This window comes from Lissotriton helveticus, chromosome 1_1 (assembly GCF_964261635.1).
Source record: "Lissotriton helveticus chromosome 1_1, aLisHel1.1, whole genome shotgun sequence".
NCBI classification, from domain to species: Eukaryota; Metazoa; Chordata; class Amphibia; order Caudata; family Salamandridae; genus Lissotriton; species Lissotriton helveticus.
The window spans coordinates 770494149-770520896 of NC_136057.1; the positions used below are offsets into that span (position 1 = coordinate 770494149).

Sequence of the window (26748 nt, forward strand, 5' to 3'; positions counted from 1 at the left end):
TACCTATTTTTATAAAACCTGTGATATGTCCATCGGTAGTGCTATCACTGTATTACTGTGTATATTCACAAATGCTTAACACACTGCCTCTGAGATAAGCCTGTCTGCTCGTGCCAAGCTACCAAGGGGGTGAGCAGGGGTTATTAGGGAGAGTAATCCCCTTGTCCTGACTTTGAAGTAAGGGTCCCTATTTGGACAAAGGTGATAACCATTGCCAACTAGAGACCCCTATATCTAACACAGCCCATATACCAACAGCTGCCTATCAGTTGGAGTCTCTCAGTGAAGTTGTTCTGCAAAGTGGGCTTGTCTAGGACAAAAACTTCTGTCTTGTCTATGTTAACTTTGAGGCAGTTGGTTTTCATTCAGGCAGTGGCATCGGTCATGCAGGGCGGAAAGCATGGTCCTGGTGCAGGGTCCAAGAGGGAGAGTATTAGCTATATGTCGTCTGTATAAGATACGATTATTTGTGAATCCGCAATGTATTACAGGAGAAAAAGCTCCTTCTTCCATTGGTGTGGCTTTCATTTTTTAATGGATTTGTGAATCCTCCATGAGTTTACCAAACAATGGAGGATCTATAGATTAACTATCCTGAAATGTCTAAAATCTTACATTTTCATGTCCAGACAGAACACTTTTTAAATACTACTTTGTTGAAAAACCAGATTTACACCAAACTAAATAAAGATTTTATTAGAATAAAGTTCTATTTAAATGGCAAGCTTCGAGTAATCTCATTTGTTGTTGAGTTAAAATGGAAAACATTTTTGTCCTCCTCTCTGCTTGTGGGATATACTCAAAACTTACCATAAAGAACCCAAAGTGAATGTGATTTTTTATATTATGCGCTCAGGCCAGTAGTTCAGCTCCTGCGAGGCTGCCGGTAGGGGCGCCAACGTTCAGCACAGACTGCTTCCACAAAGCCTTCCACACAACGCTGGTGCCACCCCACGTTGCCTTCGGAGTCCCGATCACTTGGCCCTCCTCTCCAGCGCTGTTAGGAATTATTTGCTCCCCGGTGCTCACCGCTCCCTGGTACTCCTCACCAGCACCTCCGGTGGCACCTTCGACACGACACCCCCCGGCACAGCCAAGACTCACTCCTCCTCCGGCCTCCGATGACCAGGCGCACCTCACTATGCCTCGGCTGGCACCTGACACGCAACCTGCACGTCCGAGTCTCGCTCTGTCTCCTGGTGCACACAATCTTCAGGCACTCTCCTCTAGTGCCGCAACTGCACCCCCACACGTACCCTGTGTGCTGGAAACCCGCCTTGTTTCTTGGTGCACACGATGATCCGGGCGCTCTCCACTAACGCCCGGGTCTCACCACACCATGCACACTGCGTGTCTGAGTCTCACCTCTGCTCCTGGTGCACACGAGGTACCAGGCGCTCTCCACTAACGCCCTGGCTGCACCACCACATGCCGACCCACGTGTTGTATGCTCACTCCTTCTTAGCGCCCACGATGTCCCAGCACTCTTCACTAGTGCCTGAACTGCATTGCGACACGCACCCCCTGCTCATCCCGAATCTTGGCTCTCTTCCGTGATGCCCACAATCCACAGGCGCTCCAACACCTGTAGCCGCACCAAGACACGAACCCTGCGCGCCAGATTCTTGATTCACTCCGGGTGCCCACAATCACCTTAGGCACCCCTTCCGAGGTCTCAGGCTGCCACGACACGGTCCCACCACCGTGCCACTTGAGACTTCCTGGAAACGTTTATGTTCCTGTGTTTCCGAACATGGGAGCCAGCTCTCCTTGGGCCCTTGGGGTACAGGACGCAGCACACAGCAAAGTCCTGCTCAGGAAGAAGGGGGGACACAATCCACTGCAACACCCCGTCTCTCCTCGGTCAAGATCTACAAACTGCCCACAAGCCCCAGATCACGAAGCAAGGGTCAACTGTCTCCCATAGCCTATTCAGCAACTCTTCCTGAGGCAGAGGTTTTCTTCCCGATTGTGGATAGGTCAAAGCTGCTAAACACTCTAACAGTCCACGGCGTCTTCAAAGCGCTCCCAGCACTTCTCTGAATGATACCGAGACCGTTCTCAACGACATCATCAACATTCTTTCAGTTATACCCCTCATTGTCTTTGAAGTTTACTTGTGCTCAGGGGTCCCTAAATCAGTCTTGTGTATCCCCCCCCCCCCCAGTGTCACTGTCCTCTCTTTGATACTGGGGCCTGGATCTTTAATCACTCAGAGGAAGATGGGTCTCTTGTTTTATGGCTCTGACCGAGCCTCTATACCTCGCAAAGCCTCTCCTCCCCGCTCCAGGTGCAGGGAAACCTGGCGCTGTCTCCACCCCTCCCCTGGGGCACGACCTCCCATAGCCTTTCTCACCTCTCCCAGGTCCAGGCAGGCAATTCACATTCTGTTGAGACACACAAAAAGGTCTAAAGCACAAACTCTGCCTTTTTCTCAAACAGCGGCTTCTGGACACACAGACAAAACCATCTACCCAAAAAGATGCGTTATGACGCTGTGAGTTCAGACATACCAAACTTCACTGTTCCATTTCCAATTCTTGAGAAACTAGGCTAACAATACTACACCCAGCCTCCTCCATTCTGTCCTATGGGCATGATGGCCTTTCACCAGGGAAAATGAAATGGAGTATTTTCCACTGTCAGGGCCTAGCACCCACCCTGGCACCGGTCCTGCCTTTTACCTACACTGCACCCTGCCTAGGGGTTACCCAGGACCTCCTACAGGGGTGCCCTATGTGTATACAAAAGGAAAAGTCAGGCCTGACAAGTGGTAGCACTTGTCAGGACAACATGCTAATTTAGCATAATGTGCGCAGGCCCTACACTGAAGACCTATGTTCTCTCTCTGCACATTTCTTTAGTACTAGCCCTGGCACATACAGTCCACATCACTTTGGGATCTTGCTAGTAAGGCAAGCATACCAACCAGAGACACCAATCACCGCTACAATTTAAACAGGGAACATCTGTACTTGCACACTTATTAGCATTGGCAAGTACCTACAGCATCTAACTTCACAGGAGGCAAAGGCAAAAAGTCAGCAGTAATCACGCCAAGCTATGCCAGGTCTAACACATACCCTTTCATGCAAGACAAACAGAACCTAGGCACTGTGAACAAGGCCCGATGTGAGGATCTCAGGGAATGAGAAGGATGATACGGACGTACCAAATCCTGAATGTAGTGAGGACTAAGTACAGTCTTCCCCTTAAACATGTAACATAGTCCTTTGAATTTGATACGATTAGAGATCATGAGCCAATGCAGCTCATTAAGAAGATTCAAAACTGAAGCAGATTTGGGCAGCCATTAAAGAAGCCTAGCAGAGGCATTCTGCACTCACTGCTGTCAAAGGATAGTGTCTATGTCGGCTCCCAAATCTAGCACATTGCCATAATCTAATCTGGAGATGATTAGGGGCTGAATTACAGTCCTTTACACTGAACCAAAGGATCTTTTTTAGCCACATGAGCACTGCAAAACAAGTGGCCATCATCTTAGTCACATGCAACTTCATAGATAACGTGTTATCGAGAAGGAAGCCCAGGTTCTTTACCTTTGAGGATGGAGTAGGCAGAGCACCCAAGGAAGCAGGAGAATTTGGTACGCCCCAGAGAGCAGGGTTCTTGCATAAAATCCTAACCTCAGTTTTGTTCCCATTGAGCTTGAGTGAGTTATTGTTCCATAGGAAGAAACGAATCAAGCCCAAACTGAAATCAGAAGGTCAATGATTATGAGCTGAAGTAAGAATAAGATGATCACTTCATCCGCAAAAAGGCAAATATAGATGTGGTCAAAATGCATTCTTTTGTCCTGTTACTTTTGCTTTTTGTTCCTAAGGCACACAATTCCCTTACATTCTATTCTCCCATGCCTTAGTGGAGAAACTCCATTTAGCAGCGTTCACATTAAATCACCCTGGGGTTTTCAGTAACTCTGGGTGGAGTTTGTGGAGTTGCACTATGCGGAACACCACTAGGTGCAAAAAAACCTCTGTCGCAATACGCGGAGCTGCGCAAGCGGCGGAGTACGATAGAAAAATAACGTTCTCAGTGATTGCACAGTGCCCGATGCTTGTCCGCACTGTGCAATCATTACAAACAGCACCATGCACAGCGCAGGTGGTCCCTGCTTTCATTTTATGCCGCTCAAGTAGATTTGTACTTGAGCGGCAGCTTTCTCAATGCGAACGGGCTGTCGCGAGCATACTGAGAAACCTGACCCACCCCCACCCCTGCATTGAGAAATCTCGCCAGGAGGTAGATTTTCCACGCTCGCGGTCGCCAACTTAATATTGGCAAACGCAAACGAGGACAAAATCTCGCCAGGAGGTAGATTTTCCTCGTTACTGGTTGACAACTTGACTTTAACAAACACGAGCAAGGTAAAAAACACTGCTCTGCTACGCGGGCTTTAGTTTTTTCAGAACTGAGCTTAACGCGTAGTGCGGAAAAAACTCAGCAAACGGAGTGGAGTTCACCGTTCAGGGTTAGTTTTTAGCTGTTCATTGAAAAATAATAACATGATCAAAGTTATTTTGCCAATCCTTACATTTTACAGTTTTGTTTGACAATTCCTTAACTTACTAATGATGGCCAGGCTTGCCAGACCTTTTTACACAGACAGGAGCTAAAACTTAATGCGGTACATTCTGGATGCTATAAACACCTGTTTCTAAGTATTATAAAAATAAATATTGTCCATATTAAGAGAAAACAGGGTGTTAGGCCCCACATAGTGGTCAGGCAACCTCAACTGCTTCATTATTGTTGAAATAATTTCAAAAAGGGGGTGGTGATGGACAGAGTATCTGAGTTAATCAGAACACTCCTACCCAGTCAACAGATCAGGGCTTGATCCATCACCGTTTTTTAGCTCCTGCACCATCCCAGTTCAGAACCTGGCTATATGCAAATTAGTCTGTCCCTGGCCCAGTGCATCATGGGAACAGGGCAGACCAAACTACCAAGCCAATTCTTCACTGGAAAGGAAACAAGCTTCCGGGGACCGGTTTCTGGCATTACAGCCGTCTTCGGCCCGGCTTGCTTGAATCCTGATGGTGCAATGAGCAAGGGACTCATGTCTGAGCATACCCTTCCACACTCATGGTGGCCAAAATAATTTCAAAAAGGGGGTGGTGATGGACAGAGTATCTGAGTTAATCAGAACACTCCTACCCAGTCAACAGATCAGGGCTTGATCCATCACCGTTTTTTAGCTCACTGCACCATCCCAGTTCAGAACCTGGCTATATGCAAATTAGTCTGTCCCTGGCCCAGTGCATCATGGGAACAGGGCAGACCAAACTACCAAGCCAATTCTTCACTGGAAAGGAAACAAGCTTCCGGGGACCGGTTTCTGGCATTACAGCCGTCTTCGGCCCGGCTTGCTTGAATCCTGATGGTGCAATGAGCAAGGGACTCATGTCTGAGCATACCCTTCCACACTCATGGTGGCCAAAATAATTTCAAAAAGGGGGTGGTGATGGACAGAGTATCTGAGTTAATCAGAACACTCCTACCCAGTCAACAGATCAGGGCTTGATCCATCACCGTTTTTTAGCTCACTGCACCATCCCAGTTCAGAACCTGGCTATATGCAAATTAGTCTGTCCCTGGCGCAGTGCATCATGGGAACAGGGCAGACCAAACTACCAAGCCAATTCTTCACTGGAAAGGAAACAAGCTTCCGGGGACCGGTTTCTGGCATTACAGCCGTCTTCGGCCCGGCTTGCTTGAATCCTGATGGTGCAATGAGCAAGGGACTCATGTCTGAGCATACCCTTCCACACTCATGGTGGCCAAAATAATTTCAAAAAGGGGGTGGTGATGGACAGAGTATCTGAGTTAATCAGAACACTCCTACCCAGTCAACAGATCAGGGCTTGATCCATCACCGTTTTTTAGCTCACTGCACCATCCCAGTTCAGAACCTGGCTATATGCAAATTAGTCTGTCCCTGGCCCAGTGCATCATGGGAACAGGGCAGACCAAACTATCAAGCCAATTCTTCACTGGAAAGGAAACAAGCTTCCGGGGACCGGTTTCTGGCATTACAGCCGTCTTCGGCCCGGCTTGCTTGAATCCTGATGGTGCAATGAGCAAGGGACTCATGTCTGAGCATACCCTTCCACACTCATGGTGGCCAAAATAATTTCAAAAAGGGGGTGGTGATGGACAGAGTATCTGAGTTAATCAGAACACTCCTACCCAGTCAACAGATCAGGGCTTGATCCATCACCGTTTTTTAGCTCACTGCACCATCCCAGTTCAGAACCTGGCTATATGCAAATTAGTCTGTCCCTGGCCCAGTGCATCATGGGAACAGGGCAGACCAAACTACCAAGCCAATTCTTCACTGGAAAGGAAACAAGCTTCCGGGGACCGGTTTCTGGCATTACAGCCGTCTTCGGCCCGGCTTGCTTGAATCCTGATGGTGCAATGAGCAAGGGACTCATGTCTGAGCATACCCTTCCACACTCATGGTGGCCAAAATAATTTCAAAAAGGGGGTGGTGATGGACAGAGTATCTGAGTTAATCAGAACACTCCTACCCAGTCAACAGATCAGGGCTTGATCCATCACCGTTTTTTAGCTCACTGCACCATCCCAGTTCAGAACCTGGCTATATGCAAATTAGTCTGTCCCTGGCCCAGTGCATCATGGGAACAGGGCAGACCAAACTACCAAGCCAATTCTTCACTGGAAAGGAAACAAGTTTCCGGGGACCGGTTTCTGGCATTACAGCCGTCTTCGGCCCGGCTTGCTTGAATCCTGATGGTGCAATGAGCAAGGGACTCATGTCTGAGCATACCCTTCCACACTCATGGTGGCCAAAATAATTTCAAAAAGGGGGTGGTGATGGACAGAGTATCTGAGTTAATCAGAACACTCCTACCCAGTCAACAGATCAGGGCTTGATCCATCACCGTTTTTTAGCTCACTGCACCATCCCAGTTCAGAACCTGGCTATATGCAAATTAGTCTGTCCCTGGCCCAGTGCATCATGGGAACAGGGCAGACCAAACTACCAAGCCAATTCTTCACTGGAAAGGAAACAAGCTTCCGGGGACCGGTTTCTGGCATTACAGCCGTCTTCGGCCTGGCTTGCTTGAATCCTGATGGTGCAATGAGCAAGGGACTCATGTCTGAGCATACCCTTCCACACTCATGGTGGCCAAAATAATTTCAAAAAGGAGGTGGTGATGGACAGAGTATCTGAGTTAATCAGAACACTCCTACCCAGTCAACAGATCAGGGCTTGATCCATCACCGTTTTTTAGCTCACTGCACCATCCCAGTTCAGAACCTGGCTATATGCAAATTAGTCTGTCCCTGGCCCAGTGCATCATGGGAACAGGGCAGACCAAACTACCAAGCCAATTCTTCACTGGAAAGGAAACAAGCTTCCGGGGACCGGTTTCTGGCATTACAGCCGTCTTCGGCCCGGCTTGCTTGAATCCTGATGGTGCAATGAGCAAGGGACTCATGTCTGAGCATACCCTTCCACACTCATGGTGGCCAAAATAATTTCAAAAAGGGGGTGGTGATGGACAGAGTATCTGAGTTAATCAGAACACTCCTACCCAGTCAACAGATCAGGGCTTGATCCATCACCGTTTTTTAGCTCACTGCACCATCCCAGTTCAGAACCTGGCTATATGCAAATTAGTCTGTCCCTGGCCCAGTGCATCATGGGAACAGGGCAGACCAAACGACCAAGCCAATTCTTCACTGGAAAGGAAACAAGCTTCCGGGGTCCGGTTTCTGGCATTACAGCCGTCTTCGGCCCGGCTTGCTTGAATCCTGATGGTGCAATGAGCAAGGGACTCATGTCTGAGCATACCCTTCCACACTCATGGTGGCCAAAATAATTTCAAAAAGGGGGTGGTGATGGACAGAGTATCTGAGTTAATCAGAACACTCCTACCCAGTCAACAGATCAGGGCTTGATCCATCACCGTTTTTTAGCTCACTGCACCATCCCAGTTCAGAACCTGGCTATATGCAAATTAGTCTGTCCCTGGCCCAGTGCATCATGGGAACAGGGCAGACCAGTAAAGAATTGGCTTGGTAGTTTGGTCTGCCCTGTTCCCATGATGCACTGGGCCAGGGACAGACTAATTTGCATGTAGCCGGGTTCTGAACTGGGATGGTGCAGTGAGCTAAAAAACGGTGATGGATCAAGCCCTGATCTTTTGACTGGGTAGGAGTGTTCTGCTTAATTCAGATACTCTGTCCATCACCACCCCCTTTTTGAATCATTATTGTTGAAGGCAGCAAGTTTGCTTGCAATTTAAAATCTATAAATCTATAAATAAATATATATTGCTCAAGATGAGTGATGTGCTGCTAAGCACAGGGAATGGGCCATTATGCCCTCTTTATTCCACCTTGTGACAGCTCTGCCGATAGCCATGTACTACATATTATAATATTTCCATTATTAAAGCATGTGTAATTTTGATTGTGTTGGACTTTTCTCTTTACTACACTAACAACTGACTACTAATTAATATTGCTGAATAATAGGTAAATGATTTCCCTCAAACACATCTTTTATTCAGTGCTTTAAATACAACTGTATATTTTATTGATATAATATTTGGTATTGGTATACACACCTGCCATTGTAAGCCCCTTTTAAATGCATGGTCACCATCATAGAATATGCTTAGCCAACTAGGAAGGAAGTGTGAGATAATGAAAGAGGGGGCAAAGAAATGAGGGGTAGAGGTAGAAGCCAGGAGTACTGGCGGTATATGTGGCTTAAATTTAGAGAACTGAGACAGAAGTGCTTCTAGATAATCATGGCAATATTATCTACAGCAGTAAGAGTGTTGAGATTCAATTTCAGTTTTAAATGTTTCAATTCATGTGGGAGTAATTTCCAAAGATGTGTTTTATTATGCCTAAAGCTGCGGCCTTCAATTTAACGAACTGATCTTGGGCGTCTTGCTGGCAGGTGAGTACACTTGGTTGGTTTTTCTTTATAAGATGACTACTTTAGTTATATCATTTGTACTGTTAAATCTAGAAAGTCTACTTGGAGCTGGTCACATTTTTGATAATCCAAAATGCTTACCTGTGGTACGACTCCAAATGCTTTTCTCCATTTAGGTAGAGAGATTTTATCCCATGATACTCCATCAATTTCAATGTCTCCTTGTGTCAACATCAGCCTCAGAAAGGCAGACAGTAGTGTACTTTTCCCTGAGCCAGTTCTTCCAAGTAAACCAACCTTGAATATATAAAACAAATATGATTGATATTGTGGCATTAATTTTGACAGTTAATAGACACTGACCTGTTGCACAACACTAGTTATTAATACCTACGTTCCACTGAGTGTGCCATGTGTGAGACCTTTGCTGGATGTTTTGGTTATGGACCATGACATTACAAGGCACGTTACAAAAGTAAAAACACAAATTAGAATGTCTATTTCAATGTAACAAAATATAAAATAAACGTGTGAAGAACTAGACATGACCTATGCACTATTGAGTGTTACTCCTTGCTTGAACTGTGCATATTGTACAAAATATCCTACGGTCATCCTCAAGGCACATCTTAACTAAAGATGATGTAGGGTTATATATCATATTTTTGTTTCAATGTCATCAATTTATAAACAATAAAACATAATTCAAATACAAGAGTTCAAGGTCAAACAACCTTTTAACTCCATTTTTCTCCTTGAATTCCTCTAAACTGCCATCTATCTAGTCTCCTGCCCTTCTCTTTATATCAAACTATATAAATATTTTAGTTATCTGTATATACTGTAGATGGCTGAACGAAATTAACTTATTGAGTGTCATTGTATTCAAACACATGCCACAGTAAATCCACAAGTTTAGGAATTTCGTTTTCTCCATAATTTATTAAGAGGGTTAGCCCTTAAAAAGGCATTAACTTGTTTCTGACTACAGTGTGATGTCATAAAAAGCCTGGTTATGTCCCAAGGACACAGAAACTCATAGAAATATTTATTTGCATCAAAATCAGGTTTTGTCTAAGAGAAAGATTTCCATGAATGCCTAGGCATCAGCGAGATTTCCAAACAGGCAGAACAAACCACGATGGACCTAACAATAAATAAACTCCCCTTTGTCAGAAGAATAACGGGAAATGAGGCTTTCTGCTACTGTAGCCAAAGCTTCATGCAAATTTTCAATATGGAATTGTCGGCTGTAACAAACAGGTTTGGTGTTTTCCCCCAGAAAAAAATAGTTTGGAAAAAAGATCCACTTGCAATCAGGTGGAGCGGAATTTATTGAGATATTTCTGCTCTGCCTGAATCATAATCAGTGCTTCTATGGAATGTATTTCAGTGTCATATGTGACATTTGGAGATGGGCTCCAATCATGTTGCAAAAATATGGTTTTCTACATGCAAATTACTTCAGATTGATTTTTTAAACAAATAGTCTAACTGCTCTTATTGTGCCTCTGCCCACTTCTGTAGAGCTTTGAAAGTGTCTTGGACTAGTTCATCTCCAAAACTGATAAAATTAGATAGTATTTTCATGCGTATTTGAGAGTTTTAGCATCAGACAAATGCAATCTAATGCCACCTCTCCATTAAAAAAATGCTTGGTAAAGGTTCAAACTCTCAAATATGTTATTTCGAATGTAACTGTAACTAAATCAAGAATTCTAAATGATCCATTCTCTTTGAGCCATCAAGCTGAATTTGTACGTATTATTGTTTCCCAATTTGCGAAATCAAACTTTAGACATTTCCATTGTGCCTCCTCTTTACAAACAAGTACTAGTGCTATCACTGCTGATGAAACCAAACGCTGGTCCAGCAAGCATGAACAAGTTAGGCCCAATTCTCACTTGAGTCTAACTCTATGGAAAGTCGTAAATAACCAGTTGTTACATTACCCTGAATGTGAAGAGCTACTCGATATGAGTCAATCTGGTTTCAGATTGCTCTATGGCATGAAGACTGCACTGGCTGAGGTCCTTGATGACTTTAGGGAGGTACTGTAAGGTTAGTGTCTGACATTGTTGATCAATCAATGGTGATCAAGGGTTTTTCCTTAACTTGGGTTATATCCTCAACATTGGAATTGATCAGTTCCTTTCTGAATAACTCAGGCAGTCATGTTGTAAACCTTTCTGTCAGAGTACAATCTGCTAATAAATGGAGTACCTTAGGGCTACTCCCTAAGCTATGCTCTGTTTAATGTAGGAATTTCTCTACTCATCTCTCTTTTCACAAGCTTTGGTATACTATAATATTCATATTAAGAGGCAGCTTCTGGCCTTAATAGCATTGTTCTAACAAGTTTTAGTCCTACTTGGAGGCAAGAGCAGATTGAATAACAACAAACACTCGGACCAGATTTTTACTTCAACGGACAGAATAATGTCCATCAGGGTGCCACAGTAAATTACTTTGTCACCCTGACAGACATTGTGTCCACCACATTTAGAGATGTCTGCTGGGCTCACAGACATCATTTAACATTTCCAGGAACTGCCATTACAGCAGTTCAAGTCAATATTGTAAAAGTTTGACGGATGGTTCCATCAAACAGTACAGCTACCTGTCAAACCTTTACTCCGTTTTTCATTTTTCAAAAACAAACTCCAAAAGGAGGAGTTTGTTTAAAAGAAAGTACAAATTAATGACCCCTGCACCAAGGAAGATTTCACATCTGGTATAAAAGTGTCATGTTTCTACATAGGCCTCAGACAGGGAAGACCACCATTTTACATGTTCACTTTTAAAGTTAACATCTTTCTTAACTGTTGACTCTTGCCATACATTTGCATGTGTGCACATATAGGATAATATTCTATGAAATGGATTGGCTTAGAGCTACACTTCTCCAAAGGCATATTATCAGGGCCTTGAACATTCTGTACCAGGCTTAAGTTCACTGTGCAAAATGTTCATGTTTGTTGCTTTACAGTCAGCAAAAGCCTTGCAAGACTAGATTTAATAATGACGGCCTGACTAGAGTTCCGGCATGGCAACATGGGTGAAGTTTATTATATGAACGACACCAAACCTTTGTTTAGACAGAGAAGCATTTTGCTGTCACTGATTAGGTTGCCCCATGCTGGAATTTCAGCCCAGCTGAATAGTGTTTACCTTCCTGAGAAAGACAATGACCTGCTCTGCACAACAACGGGCTCCCAGATGAAACATACTCACAGGATACTGGGGAGTTAGATCACCCTAGGGTATTCTGTCAGGTTCGCACCCCCACTAGGTTAGGAAGCGTTAGGTAGAAGTAAAGATATTATTAGATATGTATGTATATAATCACTGTAACACCACAATGGTTGAATTGTTTATATTCTTTAACATGCTGATAACGCTGATTACTCTATTCTGCTAGTACAAAAAAGGGAGTCACTGTTCCTTGTAAGAGGTAAAGGAAGAGATGGAAATTACTTTTGTCGTGTGCTACTCTTTCTGTGGGAGACAGTGTGTCCTTATCATGGTGCCCTCACACACCCGAAGGATGTCATGCTTCCTCATTGGGCTTTTTTCCTCGTCGGGCAGTCACTGTAATGCCCTATCGGTCCCCCGAAGGGTCTCATTGTCAGAGATCTTTTGATGAAGCCGTATGGGTGCGTGGGTGTGAGTGGCAGTGAAGGCTAAAGTGGTGTGTTAAAAAATTACTGAGGCGGAGTGAGTACTTTTATTGGGTGATCTCTCTGTCATTGCTAAAAAATAAAGTGTGTGGTGCTGCTCTAAGGGGTATTATGTCCCTCTGTAGCTGGGCAAGATATATGTCCCTAATGGACATATATGACGGTCAACATGTTTCACGCTATGTGTGGCCTCAGAAGGAGATCCAGAGTGCTTCGTCAGGACCAATGATAGTTCTATTATTGTATCAGCGGTGGCCTAAACTAACCAGTGCTGCAGGATTTTATAAGGGAGAAGCACTTCTGAAATGAAAAAGGTATGAGACAAAAGTATAGAGACATAAATATTTTTTAGTTTATGTTGTCTGGGTCATCCATTGGATGTGCGCATGCATGTTACACTTAGCGTGAGTCTTATCGCTATAGAGAGGCGTGGGTGCATGTAAACTAGCAGGGTTGTGATTTCTTTAAAAATAATTTTAATATCAGCATAGTGACAGACATACATAAAATAGGAGTAAGATCAATGATTAAATTATGTCATGGTTGTGCAATATGCATATGTTTATCCAGTCATTCATACATTACTCCTGGTCTAGTATCGACGTGGGCGTGATTTAAACCAAAAAGGCTAATTAATCAGGTAGGTGAATGAACCATTGGTGTCTAGGTAGATAATTCCAAAGGGCCCCACCATTGATGGCACACTTTGAGACACTGTTGTAGCCGTTCTTTACAAAATACATCATGTTCATCACCCCTTAGTATTAGAATTAGGACCTCATGAGATCTGTGAGGGCACTCAGGAGCTGTGGATGAAAAGAGACAATACATAGAGTTATGATGCTTTGCTGTGCCTCACTGTCGGGGTCAATAAAGTTGGAAAGCTGTTTTTCACGTTGTGGAAGCCAGAAACGCTCCTCGCATACTATAGGTCTGCGAGGTGGCAGCATGATGTTTTGAGTTTACTAGAAATTCTGCCTTATTCTTGGTTATCCATCCATTGGTTTGTGCTTCAGTCACTGAGATGGTGATTCTTCTTGTGAGTGAATCCGTGAGATTCACTCGAAAAAGCGGTACTACAAGACATAAACCTCCTACAACCAAAAAGACAATATGACAACCGACTTACAAGAGAGTGGAAAGCCTTCCAAGACCTCAACGATGACCAGACAATCACAATAAAACCCACAGACAAAGGCTGAGCCATCGAACACTGACGACTACAACATTGAATGCCACAGGCAATTGGCATATAACAAATACTACCAAAAAATAGACACAGATCCCACAGATTCACTCATGAGAAGAATCACCATCTCAGTGACTGAAGCACAATCCAATGGATGGATAACCAAGAATGAGGCAAAATTCCTAGTAAACTCCAAACCAACGACCCCATACTTCTACATCTTACCAAAGATCCACAGAAACTTTTGGGGGTGAAATTAATTGGGTATTTTGCTACAGTATCCTCAATGATATTAAGTAATATAAAAGGTGAAGTAGAAGTGTTGGCAGTACCACAGCAGCTCGCACAGGTTGTTCCAGTAGACCAAGTGCGCAAACTACCTAAAAATATTGCAGGAACCTATTCCTCAATAGGTTGAGATAATTTTGGAGCAGACCTAACAAATCACAAGTTAAGGGTAATTCTGAAAAGGATAACTCGGAACAGGCTCCATAGTCTTCTACAAATGCTGCGATCAAAAGAAAATTAAATAAAAGATTAAACCACGAGGTGGATCGCCTCCTAATGGGTCCTCTGAGAAGCTCTATAACTTGCATAGCCGTAATACAATTAAACAGCTTGATAGGTATCAGAACACAGATACACGTCCTTTTCATTACTTTCAGGAATTATCCCACAAAGCCAGGTTTTACCTTGCAGTGACAGACTACAAAACAGAGCCATTTGATTGCCCACTCTAATAAATTGGACGGGGAGCAGTTTTACAGATCGCAAACTCAACCCACAGGTATTGGAGTGCTTTACATGAGCACCAGTTACATTATACATAGCCACATTTATTTTTGGTAGGCACAAGGAGATTCACAAGATGTTGAGCCGACGCCAAGACTACAAATACCCCAATTCAAAGTTGGCAGCTCTGGCCGTTATGCCCCATTTATTTTTTCCCCTACATCTGGCGGCCTGTCACATCCCGGATTGCTTGAAGACGGGACAAGTCACCCCTATCCTAAAAAAACCTACAGCTAACACCTCTGACCCCAACAACTTCCGACCAATAACCAACATTCCCATGCTAGCTAAAGTCTTAGAAAAATGTGTTCAACAACAACTGAACCAACACATCTCGAGCTTCAATCTACTGAACATCCACCAATCAGGTTTCATACCTGGCCACAGCACAGAAACAGCCATCCTGCACATAGTTGACGATACCCTCCAAGCTCTTGACCGCAACAAAACTTGCCTGCTAGTCCTACTCGAACTCTCAGCAGCCTTTGATACAGTCAATCACGACAAACTTCTAAGAAGACTAGAATACAGGATGGATTTATCTGGGAAAGTCCTACAATGGTTCAAATCCTTCCTGGAAAACAGAACACAATCGTACATGGTCAACAAAAATCTCTCCGCTGCCTCACCTAACCTACTAGGAGTTCCTGAAGGCTCTAGCCTATCCCCCATGTTATTCAACCTTCATGTAGAGCCTTTTACCCACCTACTACAGCAGGCGAACATCTCCTTCCATATGTACGCGGACGACACCCAACTGTACATCAAGATCTCCTCTATCGAAGAGATTAAGACAATGAATCTAGCTCTTGAAAAGACCGTCCAATGGCCGGTATGCTGACAAAATATCGATATTTAAATATTGATATACAATTATATCAAAGTTTAAATATCGATGGGACAAAATATAGAAGGTAAGTAATATCGATAAATTTAATATCGATATTAGTAATATCGAAGTTTTAAATATCGATGTCAGTAATATCGATGTCAATATTTTCGATGTTACTAATATCGATTTTTAAATTATTTTTGTGTATATTATTATGTATTTATTATGTATTTAATTTATTTTTATGTAATTTAATTAAATTTTGTATTTTAGTACTGTAGCGGGTTGTGGGTTTATAGGGGAATAGGGTGGGAAGTAATTTAATTATGTTAAATTATTTATTAATTAGTAGGAATTATAAATTAATATTTATTAATTGGTAATTATTTTTAATGAATTGGTAATTAATTATAATTAATCGATTAATTGATAAATATGTTCTGTAGCGGGTTGTGGGATATAGGGGAATAGGGTGGGAAGTATTTAATTATGTTAAAATAATTATTAATTAGTAGGAATTATAAATTAATATTTATTAATTGGTAATTACTTTTAAATTATTGGTAATTAATTTTAATGAATTGATTACATGATAAAAATGTTCTGTAGCGGGTTGTGGGTTTATAGGGGAATAGGGTGGGAAGTAATTTAATTATGTTAAATTAAATATTAATTAGTAGGAATTATACATTAATTTTTAAACATGGATAATAATTTTTAATTAATTGGTAAATAATTTTAATTAATTGATTAATTGATAATTATATTTTGTAGTGGGTTGTGGGTTTATAGGGGAATAGGCTGGGAAGTAATTTAAATGTAATTAAGTAATAATGTTCGTTAATTAATTGTTTGGTTAATTATCTAATTGTTAATTAATTATTAATTGTTAATTAAATATTAATAAATGGTATTTTTATTAATTTATAAATTACATATATTTTGTTCACATGTTTTTAATAATTATTTATTGGTATTTGTAAATGGTTTATATTTATTTAATAGTTAATATTTTTATTATTTTAAATAAAACATTTATTTATAAGTATGTTATTTTTACCCCTACGCTATCCAACATTTTCCCTACTGTTGCACTCTCTGGAGTGGGAATAGTAATTTTTACCCCTACGCTATCCAACACTTTCCCTACTGTTGCACTCTCTGGAGTGGGAATAGTAATTTTTACCTCTACGCTATCCAATACTTTCCCTACTGTTGCGTTCTCTGGAGTTGGAATAGTAATTTTTACCCCTACGCTATCCAACACTTTCCCTACTGTTGCACTCTCTGGAGTGGGAATAGTAATTTTTACAACTACGCTATCCAACATTTTCCCTACTGTGGCACTCTCTGGAGTGGGAATAGTAATTTTTACCTCTACGCTATCCAATACTTTCCCTACTGTTGCGTTCTCTGGAGTTGGAATAGTAATTTTTACCCCTACGCTATCCAACACTTTCCCTACTGTTGCACTCTCTGGAGTGGGAATAGTAATTTTTACAACTACGCTATCCAACATTTTCCCTACTGTGGCACTCTCTGGAGTGGGAATAGTCATTTTTACCCCTGCGCTATCCAACACTTTCCCTACTGTTGCACTCTCTGGAGTGGGAATAGTAATTTTTACCTCTATGCTATCCAACACTTTCCCTGCTGTTGCGTTCTCTGGAGTTGGAATAGTAATTTTTACCCCTACGCTATCCAACACTTTCCCTACTGTTGCACTCTCTGGAGTGGGAATAGTAATGTTCACACCTACGCTATCCAACATTTTCCCTACTGTTGCACTCTCTGGAGTGGGAATAGTAATTTTTACCCCTACGCTATCCAACACTTTCCCTACTGTTGCACTCCCTGGAGTGGGAATAGTAATTTTTATCTCTACGCTATCCAACACTTTCCCTACTGTTGCACTCTCTGCAGTTGGAATAGTAATTATTACCTCTACGCTATCCAACACTTTCCCTACTGTTGCACTCTCTGGAGTGGGAATAGTAATTTTTACCCCTACGCTATCCAACACTTTCCCTACTGTTGCACTCTTTGGAGTTGGAATAGTAATTTTTACCCATACGCTATCCAACACTTTCCCTACTGTTGCACTCTCCGGAGTGGGAATAGTAATTGTTACCCCTACGCTATCCAACACTTTCCCTACTGTTGCGCTCTCTGAAGTGGGAATAGTAATTTTTCCCCTACGCTATCCAACACTTTCCCTACTGTTGCACTCCCTGGAGTGGGAATAGTAATTTTTATCTCTACGCTATCCAACACTTTCCCTACTGTTGCACTCTCTGGAGTTGGAATAGTAATTATTACCCCTACGCTATCCAACACTTTCCCTACTATTGCACTCTCTGGAGTTGGAATAGTAATTTTTACGCTATCCAAAATTTACTTAATTTTTTTAATTAGTTTTACATTGTTATTAATTATTATTTATATAATTATTTTATGTATATACATGTATTTGTAATTTATTATATTTTAATTTATTTATAAGTTATTAAAATAAATATTTTTGAGTTAATATTAATTAAGTATATACTATGTATTATATTTTTATTATTATTATTTTTATTACATTATTTATTAATTTTAAATATTATAATATATTTTTACCTATGTTTATTATATTTATAAGTATTATTTTGTTAATATTACATTTTATTTAAAAAAAAAAAAAACGATATTTTCTAAAAAACGATATTTTTGACATCGATATATTTTTTTCGATATTTTTGTACTTACCTTGTTAGAGATAGGATCCCGATATTATTGTCCTCGATATTTTTGTTGCGATATTTTTGTACCTCGATATTTTTGTCGTCGATATTTTGTCATAGATTCCAATGGCCAACAAACAACTTCCTAAAGCTAAACTCACAAAAAACTGAATTTCTTTTGATCTCCCCAGCGAATAACTCCACAGTGACAAATGAATGGATCAAATTGATCATTGCTCTGAACTGCATGCTAACTCTGGTGGACTCCACCATATCACTTGGAATCACACATTTATAAGAACCTTAACATGGAAAATCATATCAACTTGTTGGCTAAAAACGCCCGCTTCCACCTCAGCTACCTCAGAAAAATGAAGCCTTTCGTCGAGAACCCAGACCTCAAAACTGCAGTGCAGTCCTTTGTCATCTCAAGGCTGAAATATGGATGTATCACCCTCTCAGGTCTTCCCAAAATATCAACGCCCCTCTAAAAGTCTGTCTCAATGCTGCAGCAAGACTCTTAACAGGTTCCAGGAAATTCAACCACATATCTCCACACCTAAAGGTACTCAACTGGCTACCCTATGAAGCACGAATCCACCTAAAGATGGCCTGTATCACTCACAAGGCGCTACACCACAACACACCCCAGTACGTAGCCCAAAAACGTACCCTATCGGGAGGAAACAGACACTCTAGGAGCGCAGACAATCTACTTCTGAAACCCTCAAGTTTCAACAAGACAAAAACCTCCAACAGAGCTTTCTCTGGAGCAGCACCAAGAATATGGAACTCGCTGCCGCCATACATCAGAAAACTCTACTCTACGCCTCTCTTCAAAAAGGAGGCAAAATCATTCTTGATGGGCAAATTCCTACCTTAAATCTGCCCAATCACAACCCCAGCTATTCAACCTCCTAACTACCTCTACTTTCGAGTTATGAAAGTAAGCTAAGACCTATACGATCTCGAACTTGTTTTTAGCGCTCAGAACAATGCTCAATGCGGTGATCCACCCGAACCCTTCTACTTTATGCTGTTACTTTTTTGCTTATCTTTGTTATACAATGTGTTTTCACTAAATTGTGTATCACCTTGCTCGTTATGTAAAGCGCTCTATTACCCTACCCTGGGTCTGGTTCGCGCAATAGAAAACTCTCAAAATAAATAAATAAATTACGAATTTTTCAATATTTTAGAAAACTTCTACAAACATACCTTTCCACTCACTTGTCCTTTTTGGTTTTTAAGATGTATGGCTTCACAAACTTTCTGAAACTTAGAGTCAGATGTACAAAAGTTGGTTTGCAAAAAGTGGTTGCATATTGTACACTGACATTTTGCGAATGCAATATAATTTTGTGAACTTGTCAGTTCACAAAATTATTATTCAGAGTAGGTCATCATTTTACCTATTTCCTTTCTTTTCATGAGCAAGGTCACAAAATGAGACTCACTCCGATTGGTTGCCATCAAAGGGATTGTGGCCTGCTGGAGTCAAATGATCAGCATGTCTGTGATCATGTGATGTTTTTAATGCAGCACCTTTTCGTTATGGGAAACAGGGGTGCATTTGAAGAAATATCTGGGGAAAATTGTGTTTGAGAATAGTCCACAGAAAGAATTTTAACATTCACTAAAGGGAATGGGTTATCACCCAAACTCTGGAGTCAGTAACTTTTCAATGTTTTCCAACCGTATTATCATCACCAAACTTTAAGATATTGCATTGTGAATAACAATTTAGAAGGGCCACCCTAAACATATCGTTCCAAATAGCAATTAATTATGCATTTCTTACATCATTTTGCGATTTGACGACCATTTACTGAATCGCAAAATGGGTTTAGTACATACTAAAATGCCCTTTTGCGATGGAAACCTTCCGATTTTACATATAGTAAGCTATGTGAAAGCAAATTGGCTTTGTACATCTGGCACTTTCTTGCAAGCAAATAACTTCATCTTGGCGAGTACATTATTCAATAAATTCTTTCCTCGTGCATCCGATACACAACCATAGACAATGTCCGTTCTGCAATTCGAGTCCAGTTTGCCCTGTTCTAGGCATTCAATATTTCGTGTTCAATTAATTATTGCAGTGACTTTATTAAACTGGGGTACAGTACTTTCACATACCACACTGATATATTTCCTACAATTTTACAGTCAATCAGTTTTCCAAGAACTGCTAGCCTGCCAGTACCACCACACATATTTTACAGCATTCCATAGACTAAGAATCGTTGCCAGTAAAAGCCTGCATTCATACGCCCCTCTAACCGAAAAATGATTACTTCAGAAGCAGAAACTGCCAGCACCATTAGTTAACAGCAGGAAAAATGCTTAGATGACCGGAACTCGCACGAGCATGTTTGCAATAGAAAGTTTAGTGGATTGCGGTGGACTGTCGCCTGCTAGTGAGTGTGACAGTAGTACACCCTCAAATGAAGCATTTCAAATTAACGTTTTCTACTTGGCACATCACGCTGTATGCTTCTGTGCCCTGCTCCAAGGGGTGCAATCCCAGAAATTGTACAGCTCAGTAGTTAATATGCAATTTTCTTCCAGATAACGAAAATGTTGAAAAAAACCTGTTTAACGGATAGGAATATAAGGTGTGCACTTCTGAATGTTCACAGTGCTGTGCGCTCACACCCATTCACTCCCAAACTTTCAAACATGAACATTTACCAGAGTTGACTGCAGCTGCTTGTAGGTGGGGCTTTCAAAGAATTGGTGCAGCGTAAGGCTGTCCTCTCTTTACACGTCGAAAGTGTCCACAGAGATGTGACATGAACGGGCACTCATCACGTTTCTTACTCAATTCAATGATTGATGAAAAGCTGCACTCGACATTAATATTAAAGAGTTCATTTATGGTCGATTTAGAGAATTTACTCATAAGAACGTGTTCAACCACCATGTTGATTAAATATTTTAATGAAGCTTGATTATTTTAGGTAATATTCTCGTTTAATAACTAATGTACTTTCATGGTTGAAGAAACACGACTTACCTAAACGTGTGCTACATCATCTGTATAACATGTAATGATTTGAAAAGTCGTTAATAACCATCCGCGCATGTGCAGAATACTATTGCAATTGAAACGATAATCCATATGTAATGTATGCACTAATGTTACATGTATGCACATTCAAACGTAGTTCTTAGTCACACTTGCCTTTGCGTAATTATATTATTTACAGTATGCTTTATGCAATATGAACTAAAATGTATTAAAGAATTATGTTCATTTATCTTCATTTGTGCACACACATATTAAATGTGCACCATACAGTTTAATGGTTAACTTGACTTAATAGTTTAGATATGTATTTGTTCATTCTGCATGTTATAAAATACTGTATTTCAGTTACTGCTAACAACAACTTCCGACCAATAACAAACATTCCCATGCTAGCTAAATTCTTTGAAAAATGTGTTAAACAACAACTGAACCAACACATCTCGAACTTCAATCTACTGAACATCCACCAATCAGGTTTCAGACCTGGCCACAGCACAGAAACAGCCATCCTGCACATAGTTGACGACACCCTCTAAGCTCTTGACCACAAGAAAACTTGCCTGCTAGTCCTACTTGACCTCTCAGCAGCCTTTGATACAGTCAAGCACGACAAACGTCTAAGAAGACTAGAATACAGGATGGGTTTATCTGGGAAAGTCCTACAATGGTTCAAATCCTTCCTGGAAAACAGAACACAATCGTACATGGTCAACAAAAATCTCTCCGCTGCTTCACCTAATCTACAAGGCTTCCTCGCAGAAATTCACATCACACATATTGTTAGTATAGAATAGGTACATTTCTGTACTAGAGATAGATACATAGCCTTGACGAAAGTACATAGCAAACCAGAAGGCAAATGAAAGGACTATTTTTTACGGGCTTGGGTGTGAGAGAAAGATGTTGTTCCCATGTCTAGTGTGAGTGTCTAGTGTGAGATCTTTTATTGATGTTGCAGTCTGCAACATAAAGAGTGAAACTTAGACAGTGAACATTTGACTTGATGTGAACAAAGGAGTGTCACCTACAAACTTTATGGATTATAATATGCTGACAGCCTTGTTTGATAGATGCCCTTGTCCCCTTCGAGGAGACTAACTCCACTGATCCTTTCCGGACTTCTATTAGACCTCTTTGCTGAACACCTTTCTACAGACTCTATGCAGAATCTTTCTTGGACTCCTTGCCGATCTCTTTTAGGATTCCAACTGCCCCTGAATAGACTTTGAGAGGTTTAGACCTCTTTGTTCCCTTGGAATCTTGCCTGAGATGCTAACACTTGCCCTACTTAAGCTTCTGTGCCTTGTCCCTATATCTTACAATAAACTCTTTGATTTCTGAGACTCTTTGGATAACAGAACTATTCCTTTGATTTGGACTGTGCTTGGAACATTTAGATCACTGATGTATAGAAAAGATAACATTAGATTGTTTTCTGAGCATCACATCCTGATGTTATTGTTCTGCATAGCTTGTCTGTTTGATATTAGTCTGCATCAATTTCTTTGGGACTGTCATTTTTTAACTTTATAGCATGGTCTTCAGAGTGATCTATTTTAATCTGGTTACTAATATGAAATATACATTCTTAAACCTGGCTACCAATTCCTGGTCCTCATTATGTAGCCAATAGGTTGCACTGTTAAATGTATTTGATTAGATAGCAAACAAAAGACTATCTTTCCCCTCACTGCGACAAGAAATGTCCATCAGAGAACCAAAAGTAGAGAGAAAAGAGAAGGTAAAGTTGTGGGCCCAGAAACGCTGGATCAGAACTGATTAAAAAAATGCATCCAACAAAAACTGAACTCCATATCACCACCATAATTGTGCCAAGCCGGGAGTAATGTCAGAATTTCCTCTCAAAATCAAGCCTGAGTAGCCAAAGCCTTGACATGCTTTGAAAATAGAGAAGTGTATCTGTGGTGTGACTAGACCAAGAGTAACTCAGCAGGACTCATCCACCCTTCCTGAAAAGGAAGCAGGCTCTCCCGACCATGCTGCTAGCAAAATGATCAATGATTGACTTCAACACACAGACCGTACAGAAGCTGGGGCAAAGTGCTCCACCTGCAAGTCAACTAATGTCAGCAGATTCTACTGGGCATGGAGAAGCGTGAAGTTTTTGGACAACTCTCAGAAATACGGAGTGGCTCGGTCACTTCCAGTCTATGAGACCCTTAGCTAAAGTACACCTTTTTTAGACTTATCAAATTTAAACAACAGTGTCTAAATTTGGTCCCATTTGAGATTGTGACCCAGGAAAATTGAACCTGTTGAGCAGTCCGTGGTGCCCCCATTATAGCATGTTTCTACCTCAGAAAACTTCTCCCACGACTTTAAATGCATATAGAGATTTGACATGATGGAAGCAGTCAATTCACACACAACTATAAACAACAATAGCAAGAGATGAAGAGTTAGTTGGATACGTTGAAACAAATTTGTATTTGCAAGGCTTCAGTATGGTAAAAGTGCAAATATTGTATCAGATCATTTTATTTGCTAAAATGTGAAAAATGTTTTGCACATAAAGTGAACGTGTTAGATAATTAACAAACCAAAACAATACACAAGAGGTAACATGTTTGAAGTGTGCTATGGAGGCATTGTAAAACAGGCTCATGGGACAATCCGTAACGAAAGGAGGAGAAAGAAGAGGAAAAGAAAGGATATTCAGAACCACTATGGACTTATCAGCAGATCAGGTCATACAGTAATGCAGATTTGAAATGGAAAGACTGATGGACATTCATACAGACCTACTGTCAGCCATAAATACTAGTACTGTAATATCACCACTGTTAAAGCTGTTCACCCTAGTGCACGCCTGATCATTATAACAGGACAGTTGCCATAGTTAATAGTATAACCTAACCTGTATTCTGCCATAAATTGCAAGAACTAGATCTTCTTGTATGGACCAGTTCTCATCTATGCGGGATCCCTACCTTGCAACACTGTGAATGTCCTGTTGGGTGTGAAAGTAATAATACCAGTTCTAAAATTGTGTGCCACATATTGTATCCAGGGTGTTTTCTAGGTGCCTAAAGCAAGCAGTATGCAGAGCTGGCTTTAGTGTTGGTGGCACCCGATGCTGCAATCAGCTTAGGCGCCCCCTCCTCCATGACCTCCTCGTCAGATTCCCTGGCTACCACTGGACAAAAATACCCCTTATCTCTCCATAGCCCCTCTCTCACATACACTTCATTCATTTTAACCGCTACCGCGAATTCCCGCTGTGCGCTGGCATTTCAAAAATGGCTTGTTTATGACAAAGCCAGCTCATCATCCGCGCACCGCAGGTAACGTTGATGACGAGCTGGCTTTGTCATCAGCGCCGAAGGGGTTAAAGCACTAGTAAAGGCTGGCTTTACTAATAAGAATGTATATATACCTAGGCTTTCCTGTTTTCAGTTTCTATTTTTGGTAAATTCTGGTGGGGTTTTTTCAGTGTTTTCAATATCTTAAAAAACAGTTTTTATCAGTGGTTACACATTTTCGTGCCACTAAAAACAACAGAAAAAGTGTTTTTCTGGTGTTTATGGAACGTTTTGCTCTTATTATTGCATGCTTTCCTCACTGAAAGAACATGGTATATAAACAGTGTACATATAGTGTATATGAGGTCCAAATAGATTTTTGCAAATTAATCTTATTGTAGTACACCATACACTACTTCTTCAGTGAGTCTTTGGGTCATGTGTGCTCGCTCTTTCCTTCCCATGTAAACTTCTGTGAAAAGGCCCTCTCAGCATTCATAGACCCTTGGGATGAGAACCATCAGCTAAGGGACACAGTTGGGATGACTCTTTCTTTGATGCCACATAAAGCACAAAATGATAAATATTTGCGTTTTAGTTCCTGTGCATAAGAAAACAGTGCGCCAGAATGGACTAAAAAGTCAATAGCATCCCTCATTAACTCTGAAGACTGTAAAGATACTTTCAGCATACCATCTAACAAGTGGCAAGGATCTCCTACAGGGAATCACTTCAGCTCGGGTATCAATTTGACAGGTCATCACACAACTTTTTTATATACATAGCTGAATCACTGCAAATACAAACAATATCACTCCAATCTTTGTTGAACTTGGAAAGAACCTTTTTTGCACAGCATTACAAGTGACACTGCGTTCCATGTTTTCCAAAAGTCTGGTGTCATGTTTTCACCACTATTCCAGATGCTTGGTGATATACATACTTGTCACTATACCTTGCATTAAATGTTTAAAGCCTGAGGTGTTGACAATTCACCTACTATCAATACTGACCCACTAGAAACTATGGTCTGATGTATTAAGGGTTTTTTCCCATTCTCTGTGGGTAAATGTGATGACACATATTAGGAAAGATTTTTATGAAACCAGCCATTTTACCTATCAGTGAAAGAAACAAATGAAGCCAAAATATCAAATATGAGTTTGATATTTCCTGATTATCTTCAGTTTATAAAATAATTAAACTACTCCTAAAATATTAAACTAAACCCTGCATCTTTAGACCAAAGGCCACAAAACTGGAAAAAGTAAAAGGAAGAAGAAACCATATTTTAGTGGCATCCCTAAAAAACAAAACTCAAGCAGAATAATGTTAGCAAGTCTTTGTTACTGCTAGTTTGTTTAATACAGTTACATTGTATTGTCCTCTTCAGGAAGAAAACAAGGACTCTTTCACTCTCTTTTTCCTTTCTTTGATTGGCATTTAGTTTGTGGTTGTGCAGGTGTTTTTTCAGTGTTTATATGTTTTCACCGGTGAGGGCTATTTTTCTTCCAGTGGGGTTTTATCAGTTATTATAGGTTTAAACCTAAAACCCCACAGCCTATATATACCCAAAGGAACCCTTCTTAGCAACATTAGCAATAGATAATGAAAACCTCGGTAAAACAACTTAACTTCTTTACTATATTATGCAGTTTGCATGCAGCTCTTTGATGACAGGTTGTAATAGTCTCTGTTCTATATTAGGGTTGTATCTTATGTACTGTGGTAACACAAGGATCTCAGGGGCTTATTTACAAGCCCCTAGTTCTAGGACACCCCCGCGCCGCACGGCCACCAGCTGCTGCGTGTGCCCCCTCTCCTTGTGCCTCGCTGCTCCGCCGCGTGACCACGCCCCCTGCCATCGAGCGGCGTGGTCTGTGCTAGCTTCCTGCCCTGTCTCTGTTTTTGTGATTTTGCTTTGTAAGTTTTTCCTGTTGTATTGTAATTTCGCCCCATTTGTGCCGTGGTTTGCCTCCTTGTGCCGCCCTCGTCGCATCCCTCCCCGCTCCCCACCATCATCGCTAACCCCGCCCCTTTTCTTTCTGTACCCTCCCCGCTCCCGCCTCCCAGCTGCTCCGCCCACCCGCGCACTTCGCCATATATGGCGACCGTGCGAACGCGCAGCGGTCACGCGCAGCGGGCGCGCCAATTGTGCGCCGAAGGCGCGCCAAAGGTAAGCCCGTCTGCGCCTGGACCGCGCCCAGTGCCAGGACCCCTGGCCCCCACCGACGGAAGCCGACCAGACGAACCTACAACGCCGCCGTACTCATCGCACTCAACAC

The 26748-nt window shown here is 41.5% G+C and overlaps 1 protein-coding gene across 1 annotated transcript in view; it reads right to left on the reverse strand.

Annotated features, from left to right (window-relative positions):
- Positions 1-26748, reverse strand: part of CFTR (CF transmembrane conductance regulator) — a 1176514-nt gene that overhangs the window by 62406 nt on the left and 1087360 nt on the right. Inside the window, exon 23 of the mRNA XM_078674337.1 lies at positions 9089-9244. Coding sequence (XP_078530463.1) covers positions 9089-9244 — 156 coding nt within the window. The remainder of the gene's footprint in view (positions 1-9088; positions 9245-26748) is intronic.